This window comes from Hylaeus anthracinus, unplaced genomic scaffold (genome assembly GCF_026225885.1).
Source record: "Hylaeus anthracinus isolate JK02 unplaced genomic scaffold, UHH_iyHylAnth1.0_haploid 12002, whole genome shotgun sequence".
Classification (NCBI taxonomy): Eukaryota; Metazoa; Arthropoda; class Insecta; order Hymenoptera; family Colletidae; genus Hylaeus; species Hylaeus anthracinus.
Genome location: NW_026534349.1, coordinates 10,432,734 through 10,448,107, shown reverse-complemented (window position 1 = coordinate 10,448,107; position 15,374 = coordinate 10,432,734). Strand labels below are relative to the sequence as shown.

General features: G+C 41.8%; 1 protein-coding gene across 3 annotated transcripts in view; it reads left to right on the top strand.

The window, feature by feature from the left end:
• Positions 1-15,374, top strand: part of LOC128892040 (NAD(+) hydrolase sarm1) — a 120,311-nt gene that overhangs the window by 12,628 nt on the left and 92,309 nt on the right. Inside the window, exons 1-2 of one of the 3 annotated variants that reach the window (XM_054152091.1) lie at positions 5,185-5,319; positions 5,604-5,760. The exons of the other annotated variants lie outside the window; for them this stretch is intronic. Of the exons in view, the coding sequence (XP_054008066.1) occupies positions 5,674-5,760 (87 nt within the window). The 5' untranslated portion in view covers positions 5,185-5,319; positions 5,604-5,673. Of the gene's footprint in view, positions 1-5,184; positions 5,320-5,603; positions 5,761-15,374 lie in introns of those variants that run through there. 3 annotated transcript variants of the gene reach the window in all.

Genomic DNA, 15,374 nt, shown 5'->3' with positions numbered 1-15,374 from the left:
ACGCTGCCCGATAAAACGCATTAAAACGAACAGATCATTCTCGAGGTCGATGCACGCTGCGAGGAATGCGCCTGGAATGCCTTGCATCAAACGCACCGGGGAATTTAAGGTCGAACGACTTCCTTACTGTTCGAATCGCGAGGAGAATCGCCAGGAACGCCGTGGATAGCGACTCCGTAACAATGACTATCTTAATGTTTGCGTTCCGATCCTAACCGCTGGGGGTTTGCCACTCGCTGGGTTTACGAGTACTAGAAAACGGTCATTTTATTCCTGCGTCGAGCGGTAGATTGCGCGGGGTTGGAACTGCAGCCGAAAAGTTATCGTGCTCGATGTTGAGATTGTAATTAGAAAGTTAAGAGGAGGTTTGCTGAGAGGAATCTTTTTTCTATAGCGATTACCTCGTTGTTGAAGGTAATCGTTTGTAGGTGGACATATTAGAGGACGACTGCTAATAAAAATAGAAAAAATATTCGGTTCATGATGGAACTTGGGTTACAAAATGGAGAAAAAATAAAGCTTTTGGGGGGGGAAAAAGAAAAAGATTGAAAGTATCGAAATCTGAAAAATTCAAGTTTTTTTCCAACAATCAAAAAATTGTGTAGAAGACGAATTCAAATATTTTGATTTGTATTTTTGTTCGTAAAGTTCATTCAAAAATGCACATTTTGATTAAAAAAAAAAACGTCCAGTACAAAAATCTGTAAAAATTCAGAAAAATGTATTTAGTAGGGTACTATAATGTAAAAAAATGTCAGCCAAATAAAAAATGGTCAGGTCAGAAAGTGGTCGAAATGGTTTGGAATGTCCCAGATTACGATACAAAGTTATTAGATATATTTTTCTAATAGCATACACATACACCGTCAGGTTTGAAAGAGCGGAGCAGTTTTGAATGATCACGGCGATACTCCACGTCAGCTCAGAGTGCCTACTCAAGTCCAAATCTGATATGGAAGCCACAGAATTGCGCAATTTCGCGGATACAACGGAATGTCAGTCGGACAATAATCGACATAGTTATCCGTCAGAAGTAGGCAACTGGTCGACACGACAGCGAAAATTCGAAACCGGTTCCGACCGCGGATCGAAGGAAATGACAGTGAAAATTACTTCTGATCCAAGACGGGCAACAAATCACGAAGGATGATTGAATCGATTACGCGTCTATAAGTACGGCGCGGAGATAGCGGCGTAACAAGGCAAGGAGAACCGCGATATAAATCGCCAGCCGTCAGACGCGCTGCTCGGGCCGTGTTCACAAATCAAACTGAGAGATCTAATTTGTTAGGAAATAAGAGCACGGATACACGCCATGGGAACGCGACGAATAGAGTTCTTACGCGGGGTGGCTCCGTTATCGCATCCAGTGAACACGAGGACCATCTTTCGACGTGGACGGTTTATCCTCACCTTAAGTGCATACCATACTCTGTTAAGGAACTGGCTGGTACTTTCGGTTGGAAAGTATGCCTTCCTCGTTTCTTTGTCATATTTATAAATTGCATCGTGTTATACATTTAAATGAATATCGAATCTCGACGCTTAATTACAAATGAACGATTCCTCCCTCTAAAATTACTAGGCACCTTTAAGTAACGCTAACAGCAGTTAAAACGCCATTAAATCGCAGCATAGCAACGCGGTGAAACATGGAATTCAAGTATTGCGAAGCAGTTAATTGCCTCAAAGACGACTTTGTTGCAAATCGAGCGAGGAATATTACCACGTTTACAGGCCACACGCGTCGTTAATCCATCAGGGAAAATGTCTGATGAGAGAATAATTTCGCCCGGAGCCACAGATTCGCGTAACATTAATTCTGTCATTATACCGTGAACGCGTAAGAATCGTTGTGCAGTTTCCGTGTAACATTGCAATCGAACGTGAAATCGCTCTGTCTCTACCCGATCGTTTCGAAGAAATATGCATAATATTTCCCGTAAATTGTGAGTTTTTATCCATTAAACGCCGTGCGTCGCACCTGTGCGTTACATCTACGTTCGTAACACATCTATTAGCATATTGATTACTATTTGCAACTTTGCACGATCGATCTTCGACGAAGCTTTCAGTAAAGGATGACCTTTTTCTACTTCAATTTAAATGTTAAAGTTTCCTAAACAATTCGTTGATCTATCGACGCGTCAACGTGTTATATGTTCGCGCATTATAAGGAATATGTTGATGTATCGACGCGTCAAAAGATCGACAAATGTCATTAGCAAGCTACGTATCTGTTCGTCTTGAGAACTGTTATAAAGGGTGCGGCACCTGACAGTGTCGCCTACGAAGTGTCAAAGGAACAAACATTGTAATTGAAAAATCACTTTCTCAATGTCATGCTTTTTGACGTTCGAAGGCCGTCTTTCTGTGGTATACCTAATATCGCGGTGGATTCTACGATGTAACCTTCGAATGACATTGAACAGAGTGCTTGGCTCGTTAAGCAGCAACTATTATTTTATTTATAGGATTTTCAGGGAAAAGTATAAAGTTATTTGTTGCAGAAGAACGGCAAAACAGTTGAGAATAATACGGGTATTGGTATAATAATAGATTAGACTATTAGTAGGGTCTCCAGGATCCAGGTGTACTAGTTACAGGTTCAACTATTTCTTTCATTTAATAATTGAGATAATAACTTATCTGTATGCTTAACAGTAAAACAGTTCAAAATAATACGAGGATTAGTATGACAATAGATTATACTAACAATACGGTTTTCATATAATAATTGAAATAATAACTTGCTTGTATAAAATTAACAAAACCCATTTTAATCTTAGGATAAGCTGTTAATACTTATAATACATTAAGGTATATAATATAAGGTTAATACGTTATTCTTTTTAACGAATATACCCATTTGCATGTACACCACTAAAAATGGTATATACATATATTTCCTATATCTCTTAACAATCTTTCTTATTTTATTACTATTCTTGCCAGAAATAGCAGAAGCGACAGTAGAAAATATACACACATTACATATATGAAGTTTGTCCTAACCTTAAAATGAGGTTCGATAGATAGAATAATCGAATGAAAATACCTGATGGAGTCTTGTGGCTCGTCGATAGCATCAATCCACCGGACGTCATCGTAATCCACGGATAGTCATCGGACGTTTCTTGAAAAATGATCCTCGACAGGCATCAGGCAGGCTTGGAACGATCGCAGGGCGCCACGCTCGTCGTTTCCGATCCTGGCGCGTTCACATTGAATTTCTGCGCGGCGGCACATCGGCTCCTACGAGAAATGCAGAAAAATATTGTACGAAGCATCGGCATTTCCTGTACACTCCTTGGTGTATGCTAATGCCGGGAGTCCGAATACACGCTTCCCGCATCCATGCACGATCGTACACACGTGTCAAGTACGCGATCTCGTAGGCGTGCGTCATGTAACTGAATGTAGCGTCGATCAGCGTCTAACGAAAATAAAGTCATTCGCGTGCCGGCTTCAATCGTAAAATCTAGCGGCGTCTCTCTCGTATATTAATGCACCGTTTCGCGGAAAGCTTCCCTAACGACCGAACCGTCCGTGTAATCGTGATTCGACGTGAATCAACGCGACAGAAATATGATAATGGTGGTCTCGATGTAGCACGGTCGTAGACGATTGAATTTATTTCAGTGTTACCTATGACGCCATGTTCAACAGGCAACGAGGGAAGGTTGACCAGAGACGCTTTGTCAACGTTTCTCTCGTCTCTGTTACGTTAACAGCCCTTTTCCCCCAATGAATTTCGACGACCTGAGTGTGAAAGTTCAAGTATCGAACGTTGTTTTGTACTTTACCTGAATAATTCCTGGAAATTATGCGTAGATACGCCTCGGTTATCGTTCGTTTCGTAATTCACTCGCGCGCCAACGTTTGCCAGTGGCGCAACAAGATGGCGCCATCGTCGTCCGTACCAACTATTCCGAAACGCGTAGACAAATTCTCGCTCGTGCCGTACGAAGCAAAGCCGCAAGGTCGTCGTACGGGTTTTGCACCTCGATAATTTAATATTGGACGGAAATCTAATATCGAAGGATGACCTCTTCTCGGTACGTAGCAACCAAGAACCTTTGGATTTAGTAAACCATCTCGCGATACGCGCGGGATTAGCAATGCATCGTGGGACGCCATCAGTGCCGAATCAACGGACGCGAGTATCATGGGCTACAGGTTAGAGGCCTTATTAACGCTTCGATAATATCGGTTTTAGTAAGATATGAGATTTAGGATATTGTAAGACTATCACGATACACAAATAACAGTTTTGTGTTGGATAAAACTTACTTCGCAATGAGACACTTTTTTCCAGGGTCGGCGCAAGGCAGATTCAGCGCGTTCTCCGGAACCCAGCCTCGCGTTTTAAAAGGCCCCGCGGTCTACTAAAATTACTGAATTAAAAAGCACCGATTTTGATTAACTTTTTACAGACTGATAATACCATTAACAAATACAAGACATTTTTTTAGTAACGGTGATTAAATTGAAAGTAGTGACAAAAATCATAAAAGTGTTATTATTTAATATTCATCTTATAAAAAATATATAGCATTTGTAAATAAATAATTCCTCGTTGTAAAATTTAAGTGTAGGATTTGAATGTGAATCCAGGTCCCGCAGAATTTTTGAACCCGCAAAAGGTCACGCCGGCCCTGCTCTTTTCAATTATCTCAAAATTAATTTCACGCCAAATCAATCATGGCCAGTCAAGTAGCCTTTTCTATACTTTTATGTAGTCTCTTACGTACAATATATTAATTATATAAAAATGTCGATAGATTTAGGGTTAACTTTCTCTCTTTTAAAAACAATATTTGACTCCTTCCTGTACCTGTATAGCCCAGGCGCCCACAACATCGTAAGTTACGATTCGTAACCCATCCCTGGACGCCATGACAGACGTTTGCCCGCGAAATTCCCAGCGATTTCATTGGCTACGAGACTGCAAGAAAGTTGAAATAGAACCGTGGGCGCTTGGGTTTGAAAACGTTCGAGACGCTTCGAAACATCGTGGCGTCGCATAGCGGAGAGTACGACAACGGCGACAACTTGCGACGCCAGCCACGGAACATTCGTCGTTTGCCTCGTGTCTCGCAGTGTCTGATGATAGTTATCGTTGCACGTTTACCAGGACGGTTCGCGGTAATTATGGTGCGCCTATCTATCAAGAACAACGTCGACAGTTGCGAAATATACAGGAAAGATACCATAGTCGAGCAACGGAGGGAACGTCTACAGCCATTCGATACGTGACCATGTTTCGATCGTCCAGTTCTTTGGAACATTTCTCGAAATATTCGACGATGATTGCACGTGAGTAAATTATGATGCTACCAGTGACCTTTCAAACGTGATGCAATTTTCTCGCTGTGAAAGACAGTGAAAGCCACGATCGCTAATAATCTGTAACGCGCGCGCGCGCGCGAGCACCCATGGCGAATTTGGCGGGACGAGGTTACGAAAATATCGCCGAAAATTGGTACGACTGTTCCCGCGTAACAAGTGAACCATTACCGTTCTATCATGTGCACGCGATGCACTTGACTCGTCGTGGGCGTTTGTGAAAAAAAACAGTTATCTCTGAGAATTATTTTCAGCTAGTGTCACGATCGCCGCGAATTTCGCGATGAGTTGACGTCGAGAAATCAAAGTGAGGTTAATTGAAAAATGCAGACGACGGCGTCACCGCGGAGTGTCAAGCAGCTTCGTCGAAGCACGGGACACGATGCTACCTTGGACTACAGGAATCGACTGGTATGTCAACTGTTTTATAGATTAATTTACTAGTCTATTGGTCAAGCATAGGCATATTCGATATTCATATTATATCAGGAATATTAATTGTCCATGGACAGTAATGTGATCGACAATTTCAGTGTCAACACAATGAAATTTATGGGGGATCTCTTTCGTATAGGATAGTTTCCCTCTCAATCTCATATCAGAGAGGAATAAAATAATATCTCTAATTATCGAAGAAAGTACCAAATAAATCATACGAAGCGATATTTATTAGATTAGCAACATTTTCGTAGAAAATATTTCTCCTCAGACAACTACGGAACTTTCCCATTTTCAGAATTGATATTTCCGAAGAAAAACGAACCAAATTGACCAAAGTTAGTACCGTTATGTACGTCTCGTCGTTTCCTAAAAGATTAGAAACGTTTGTGTTTATTATTCGTAACGGTTGGTTTACAATTGGCTTTCATGACGCCATTATCGTGCGATGACTTCGCCTGTCGACTCGGTATACTTTTTGACAGATGGCAGTGATTAATATCGAGAAAAGCCGAAGACAGGCGAAGACAACCGAACGTGATCGAGTGCTGCACAAAACGTTTCATTCTGCAGCCATGTTTATGCATGCCAGCGCAAAGCTGCTACAGACATGAGCTAGCTATTAGCTCGAAGTAACGAGCTAGTTAAAAGTGGAATTCACGTAAAATAATAGAGAACATTTGTCTGTCGTGTTTAGATTTCTCCATTGGCTAGGCATCCCGGCAATCCTCGTTACGAATTTTTTCTGCTAGCAATTGCATACGTTATCGCAAGAACGTTCGATGTTGCATCGCGCGGATGCATTCTACGTTGATTGCACGTTTTTTCCTCGATGGACAAATTTCTTACTTCAAACGATAATAACAAGAATATAAAACCTCTCGAATAAAAATTATATGCAAAATAAGTAAATACTCTTTGGTTAGCTAGGTTGAGTTTGGCTATTCTAACTTTCGGTGCAATCAATTTTCAATCCACAGATGGCGCTTTAAGTTATCTCCGTAATAGGTATTATTATTAAAATTTACGGATATTATTCGATTAAAATTTTGTCCATTCGTGGTTTTCCTGTGCGTGTTCGAGTCGCGAAGCAGGAAAACGCTTCCTTCGTGGTTCAAAATGAATTCAGAACCGGTTTCATTCCATATAAGCTTAAATCCAGTTTCCTTTCACCTTTGCACGAGAACTGTCGGTGTCATTCGCGTCGCAAGCCGTATCGTGCCGCAGCTTATCGGTGCGTTTCGCACTTGTGACTGGGGTATAATGCTTGCGCGCAGTTTCTCGTTGGATTTCATGACGCGTAATCGAAGTTTCGTGTGGTCTTTATCGAGATCGAGATTCCATTAACGAAACGATCGCGCCAACGGCCTGAAAGTGTCCATTCACGAATTCTGCCGTGTTATCTACGGATTTACAGTGTACGACTATTCTTCCCCATTTGTATTCTTTCGAAAAATATTTGAAATTAAAGTTCTGGCCACGACGGGTACAGTAATTAATTAACAAGAACTGTAGATATCATTTAAGCATGATGACTTGTAGTCTTCATTCTGAAAGCAGCAACATTAATCAGGAAAGCTGTGTTGGTTTTTTTATACAAAGAACTACGCACATTCGCCTTAGATGACGTCGTAATCGTTCAATCACCTCCCACACAAAAAAAAAGCGTCATTGCTCAGAAAAAGTGACATACCGAGTAAATTATAGGTTTTAATTACTAAATTACAGCTCTATTTTCGATGAACCTCTAGAAATATCGAAGTTACGATCTTTTTTTTTCGGAACTCCCTCTAAAAATAACTCGAAAGAAGAATGAAAGCGTGATGAAACGCGAAGTATATTTTCACAATCGGCGCGAAAAGAGCTCTTCAATAACGTATCGATACGCGCACCGCGGTTTCGATGAACGGTTAAAAAAATATCCAGAAAGCGAAGTGACTAGAATGGGCAATATTTTCTGGCACAACATAATATTTATCTCGTCTATGCTTCGAGACCGTAATCTCGACGATTTGTACGTATGCGTCGGCACAATGCTTTTAGATCGTTCGGAAGATAAGGTCGAGGCTCGATGGTATCGAGTTACGTGCACGCTTCGACTCTCGATTTCAACGTTCGATGGATTGCGATGTTTCTCCGTTGATCACATGTGTGTGATGTTAGCCCCGCACTTTTCGAATTTTAAGCTTTTCTTTCTTGTACCGTATTGCGCTATATTTGTGCTCGATTGTGCCGTAAACCGCGACTCTAGTCAAAGCGTATTCAAGGTAATTGAACGAAACAAAAATTTTTTATAGCCCCCGCACTTTTCGAATTTCGAGTTTTTCCTTTTCCCGCCGTGTCGTGCGCTATTTGTGTGAAGTAATTGCGTCGAGTGGAATCGACGATACTCAGACTTGCGATACCATTGAACGTGATCGCGTCGTGTTTTTCTTCTGGTTGCTAAAGTGGTTTCTACACAGTTTCGGTACTACACAGTATTAAATTTTGGTCGGAAGTTTGCATTCATTTGCATTCAATTATTTGTTTGATTGAAAACGCCTTCCATATAGTTCGGGGCATAGTTTGAGGATACATGGGGTGTTTCATTTTAGCATACATATAGCTTACGTGCTCGAGGAGAGCGTGGCAAGTGGAGAATGCCCGTGTATAATCAGACTAAACATCTCGCGGAGGATCATGCGCAAGGAGTCGGCGCAATAGCGCCTCCGCTGACTCAGAATCCTCGCTATTATGCAAATGGCGTTAGCCAACGGGCCTCGTGTCATTAAAACGATCGACTTCGTGCTTTTTCCAACGACGCAGCGACGCGGTTCGCCCACACCTGAGAACCGCAGCCCTGACCTACCGGCATGAAAATCAGCTCGAGTCGCGTAATATCCTCTTGGAATCGATTTTCCACGCTCCGTTAGAGTTCTGTTTCCTTTAGATTTTAATATAAACAAACGTACCGAATCTCGAGAACTTTTCATGCGAACAGAATCGTAAAAATTGGCTCGAAACAGGCCCAAAGAAAAGACCACCCATTTAAAAGGATGAAAAGTAAACATCTCCATCGAGTTGCCATTACAAAATTCCTCTTCATCTATTTCCATACACTCGTTTCTCCTTAACCGGGGATACGTTGCTCCCGTCTAGAGATATCAGCCCGTTCCACACCGATTTCCTTCTCGATTCGAAAATCACAAGAGCGCGTTGTCAGGAGCGCTCGAGCTAGGTTCCGCGAGTCCGCCCACGCGTGCACACCAGTATCTCAGCCTTGGCCGACTGACGACTGGACTGTTTTTATTTTCCACGGCGCGGGCACGTCTTCTTTTTCACCTTAAACTATAAAAGATCCGCGCGTCGACACCGGCCGTTGAATTATTTATAAGGATCGAGGCTGGGCTCGCCACCTCCGGCAGGGTTATCGCATAATATCCGCGCGCATTAAACGCTAATAATAGTCTCCTATTTCCACCGTGACGTGCCTTCCGATCGCTACCAAGCGTACCAGTGCCGCGTAATTACGAGATGCACCCACATTCCACCGGTTTTCATTAAGTCCCGCCTGGATCGGCCGTTTCACGCCGATGGAATCCGTCCCTGGCGGTGGTTACTCCTTTCTTTTTCACTTGAAACCAAAAAGAAACAATATTTGATCGTTGTCCCCTTAAAGACGAGTAGGTCGGACTTAAGGGAGTTGTTTATGCACTCAGCGTAGAGTGGAAGGTGACGTCGGTGTGCTAGATTGGCCATCGTAGTCTGATCGAATCAGAGAACAGTTGAAAATGTGGAGATATACGAAACTTACAACCTTACAGATAAAAAGTATAGAAGGTGCAACAACTAGTTCAACACATTTCTCTCATTTTTAGTTTAGATAGACATCATCAATATGTAAATGCGTTGCGAGACTGATTTAGTAGTGCACGTGTATTTTCTCTCTCTCTCTCTCTCTCTCTCTCTCTCTCTCTCTCTCTTTTTTTTTTAAATAGTGCACCCTCATACTCAACTTAATAAGGAGTCAAATAAGAAGGGAGGGTGCAACAACAGCTCAGTGAAAAGAATCCTCGATTATCATCCCAAATTATCAAATCCCCGTGTCTCTTATTTATTTTTCCTGGACTCCTACATTAATTTCAAAGTCATGGAACTCGATTCTATTAGCCAGAGACTGTATTTCACCTAGAATTCTCAAAGATCATTCAGAATTTCCCCTTGATCCCTTGCACTTACCGCGATTGATCCCCAAGCGATCGTCGACTGCAAAGTTCGCGCCTGAATGTCCCAGGTGTTTCGTTTCCGTTACGTTATCTTGGCGTAACGAGAAGCAAATGAGCTGCGAGCCGAGAGCGATAGGAGAGTTAGAGTCTAATTACGATCGCGCATTGTTATTCCAGCGGGCACGGATCCCGCATTCCGCGGTGATCAGTGCGCGAACACCGGCGCGCACGAACCGCTCGCGAGGGGCACTTTATACCGATCGTATCGAAATTTATTGCAAACGATATCGCCGCTGCATTAATCGTAAGCGGCTTAGGCGGTTCATTGATGGTCGAGTCGATCGACAAGAAGCCGATTAGCAGTTCTCTGCAACCTATGACCTTCTTCGTGGATTAACTGGTTTTGATAGTCGGTCGAAAAGTCCTTTACTGCTCTTTACGATCGCTGGTATAACGGGTTACGGTCTTCGAATAGAAAAATGTACGTTACACGTGTGATGTTAATCTGCATCCGTCGCAAATGTATAACATTTAGAAGTTGATCATTTTTATTCGATATTCAGGACAAGTTTAAAATTAATTTCCCTTATTAGCGAAGTTTTCAAAAAATGAATTCTTCTTTATTATCGTCTAACAATCTCCGTTTGATTTGTAGATAATGATATAAAGCTAACTTCTGTAATTTTATCCGTTAGATCGCGTCTCATTGTCAGTTCGAAAGCCGACTGCCTTTTCGAGGTTTTTTTTTTATTTTTTTTTTTTTTTTTATTGATAATCATTTATTCTACCAAAGCTTTGAAAGTTGCAAGTATCGTCCATTTCCAGTTCTTATCGCTCGATTCCGCGACTCGTTCAAAGGGAAACGGTCATAGACCGCGGGACAATTCCTAAGTCAGCAATTACAGCGACGAGCAACGTTGTCGCAGTCGGGAGAGGTCACCGATAAAGTCTTTCGGAGGTCTGTTTACGATGCCCGGTGCGTTGCTCCTTATCAACGCGATAGATATTATCGCGCCTCGATGTGTGCGCGAGGCGGCGCGTCTTTGATGAGCTTTTCCTCGCTTGGGCGATGATTGAGCGACACCAGACGCTTTTTCGGGTCGGAATCTTTAGTCATGCCGAGACCTGAAAGTCGGTAATATTTATTTGACGATGGGATGATGTCACGATGTTAAGAGAAACGACTTCTTCGTAGAATGTAATTCGGTAGGCGGTAAACATTTTAGAGACTAATTGGGTTGGATGCTTTGCGTCTGAGTTATTAATTGCTGAAACGGCTGAAACATACTTCAGGTGAATAGGTAATCGTAAAAGTAAAAATTGTAAGTTATAACGGATCTGTAAAGTCTATCTAAAAATTCTGTCTTATAAACAGTCCGTATAACTTACAATTTTTAGCTCACCTTCCGAAGAGCATAGTGATCTATAGATCGAAGCCTGTCGCTCCATTGTGTTGAATGTCCAATAATTCTGTCCTCTCCATATCTGATCGATCAAACAAAATTCGATGGAATTTAATTATTCGGTGCGCATACATTTGAAATTAACTTCCCATCGATCTTATCCCCCTAACACGTGTAAACTGGTGACGACAGACCTAAGGATTTCATTTTTTTAATCGTTAATGACATTTTCAACGGCACCGCGATCGAAGTCGATTACGTATCGATGGATATCATTCTTTACGACCTTTCGCTCGAGCGTAACTCGAGTGCATCCATTTCATTCTGGATTCCGTGTCGCAATAGATCGTTTTCATCTGTGTTACCCCCTACCCCCCTCCCCTCCGTTCGTCTCCTCGCGTCCTCGGTTGGAGAACCATTAGTCGCATTAGCAATGCAAATCGCCCGGTGCCGTCTGTCAGGAAATTAATTGGAGAGAAATTGGACGTTTGTTTGAAGTGTACGATCGTCGATAATGCGATTCGTTTAATAAATGTCCCCGAGATAAAGGACGATAGGCAGATTGCGAAAACAGCCGGCGGGTGAGCCTAAACATTTCTGATGGCAGACGTATCGCATGCGCGATCACGTTTTCACTTATCGAATTACCCGGCCGTGAGTCACTCGATTCGCTATTTTATAGAATCTCAAACATAAATTATACGTATAATACTTATAAAGGTGTCTTACTTGAATATCAGACGCTTTGGAATTTTCAAGAACGCGACCAATTCGAACAGGAAGTTACGGATAATATTCCCAGGTGTAGTCGTCATCGAAATCGGTCAACTATTTTCGATACCCGTCTCGCCATCGTTCTCATGGATCCACAAAGTGTTTGATCGCAAGCCAAAAAGTTGCTGCGAAGTTTCGATGCGGAGTGTATTGAACTCGAACGACTTGTAACGGCTTGCGCAAATCTCGAAACAGTTTCGTCAGTTTCAGTCCACTCCGTTGAATTGCCACGCGCGAAATCCCTGCTTCCCTTCTCGTTCGACGTGACGAAACATTTCGTCGTTTCAGCAGAGCAAATTCACGCATTTAAAATCGAAACAAAACGTTATTTCGATAAATCAAGTGGCACAGATAGTGCAAAGATATTGCGAACCTATTCGAGAGCAAATACCAGCTCGAAAAGTGAAGAAGAATGGATGAATTTAAAAATTAAAAATTTTTAAGTTTTTTTTTATATAAATCCTGTAGATTTCAGCGAGTAGAATCCGAAAATGCTAGTTTCAAAACGATGAATCCATCGGTCCAGAAGTTATGAGCAGATGAAGGTGAACCTTTTTACCATATTTGACCGGCAATTAAAAAGTTGAATTTGTACTCTCTGCCTCCGCCCCTTCCCTTGGAACCGAACCAAATCAGATAATTCGAAATATACAGTGGGTCTAGGATGTATTCGTACACCGATCAATTTTACCCAAAAAACTTTTGTATGAAATTGTAGTTTCTTAATTTCTTTTTTATAATCAATGATATTTTACATATTCTCGGAAATCTCTAAAATAGATAGAGTACAACAAAAAAAAATAGATAACGAATTTTAATCGACTCGGTCGCGAACGTCGTACGTAAACCTACGATGAATGAATTTTCCATCGAGGCTCGCTGAATAACAGCTGGTCGGAGAACGCGGTGCGGTTTCTACGCCGCTGCATCCGACACGATACGATCGAACCGTGGAATGTCAGGTATTTCCTGATTGTGAAACCAGCCCGTGGAAGATCCGCGAACTTGTTCCCCCTGGGATTCGTTAAAAGAAGAGTTATTTAAAGAGTTATTTAACCGCGCGATAAATCAGGCTCCATCGACAGCCAACGCCGATTACAATGATGTAACAGCTGCCGGGGCAGCAGCCAGAAGACGTCCGAGATCTCGTCTGGTGTTACGCGACCTCTTGTTACGCCGGGAAATGAAGTCGTAACACTCGATGAACACCGAAGGCATGTTTTTCCATCGATCGTGATTACGACACTCGTGGAATCGTGGAAATAATGAAACGACTTTCGTAACGCTACGTTCCTCCGTTCGAGTCCGCATCGTCGAGATTTTCCTGCGAATCGGAGCTACGAAAACGTGCGATTTTATCATTCGCATCGTAGCTTCTTCTCGATTTCCTCGGATATATTACAAGGAACGTCTTTTATTTTTCTACATTTCTGCATTTTCTTCTTGTTGAAATACTCACGAGTTATCACAGATATTCGGAGTAGGGTCGTCGCTTTATACATCTGTGCAAGGTTTCCCCGTATTCTCAGTTGCTTCATTTTTTACGTAAAAAATCTACCCTCGTGGAAATAAATTCAATAAAATGGAAGTAATATCCGTAATGGCCAGATAATATAAATTCCACGGTCACTAAATAATTTTTATCCGATCCTGGTCCATTCCTCGTAAAAATTGATCGATCACCGTATTCGAGTGCCATTAATGACCGCCAATTTTTCCCATTGGGTCGTAAAGTGCGTGTCAACGGGGCTTACTTAGTGTTGGAGAACCCGTTCGCGACAGGTTCCGAGGGCAACCGGCGGAGAGAAAGGCGGACCCTTATTGAAGGTTCGTGTCGGAGCCGATCGTTGAATGAAATTTAAGTGGGTCGCGCATGAATGAAATCGTGCGCCGCTCTATCGCCGTCGCTCTCCCTCCCATTGGTTCGCCGACGGTCGCGCAATCGGTTTGCCCGCACTCGCGAGTCGCGTGGGCGACCGGACGCGATTTAAACGATCTCGGGAATCTCTCGTCTCGATCTCACGGATTTCCCGTCTGACGCTGTGACTCTTCTTTCTCCATACGTGCCTCTTCTGCATCTTTCACGTGAAAAGAAGCTAAGAACGCGGAGGAAGCTTCTATTTTCAATATCAACACTTAACTCTTTGGGGCACGGTGGGATTAAAGGTGTCCCACCTTTTTGATGGTCCGTAATACATGGTGGGACATTTTTAATCCCACCTGGAAATTTTGCGATAGCTGCATGTGTATAGGTTTATATTTCGTCTTATTTACGTAAAGCAGTTGGTAATATATTCATCCAATGTTACAAATGTATGCACTTATATTGGCAATTTTCAACATGCTAATACCGGTTCAACAATTGTTGTAAGCGGAAGGTTTATTACGATAATATAAAAAGAAAGTTCAAACACGATGGTCTTGTACCGTGTGCAAAGTGCCCCTGTGCTTAGGGAAAAATATGTGCTTTAACACGTTGACTGCCAGAGAAATATTCTTGAAAATTTCTGCTAGAATTAAATATTATTCAGACTATTGGAGACTACGTAATCAAACATCCGTCGTGGTGTTTATTTTTATAACTTCATCAAAATACACGAATTTCATTTAAATTCATTCCCTTTGAAGCTTAACTTTCAGAATTAATTTTTGTTAGTTCATCAGTGAAATGCACTGTCACCCACGTATGGTTGACGTGGCGATCAATGTGTTAATAAGTACCATTCATGAACCTGTGTGGCACGGTGGGACTATTTGAGTCTCGCCCTCTAACAACGAATTCGATTAAATAATTATTATTCTGTTATTTTATGTTATTATTATTATGCTATTTATATTTATGTTATTTTATATTATTTTGTTATTATATTTATTTTGTTACATTATGTGATACCTTTATTAATAAAAATATAACAATCTCGTTTGATTTAAAACGCAATAAAATTCCTGTGCAACATGAGTCTATTTTATGACCTGAATTCCTGTGCCGCAAAGAGTCAACGGACGGGCCACGTAAATATACGTTTTTGCTCGAATGTTTACTAGGCTGCGTTAAAAAATTGCCCGGAGACCGAGAAAGCCAGAGCAGATTAGACCCGTCCGTTATGCGTTAATAATTGCTCTGCGGAGGTTTTGGTCATAGTTACTGAATTAATTTGTCGTTAATTTTAACGTCACAAGTGAACCGCGGATTTTTCATGGTTAT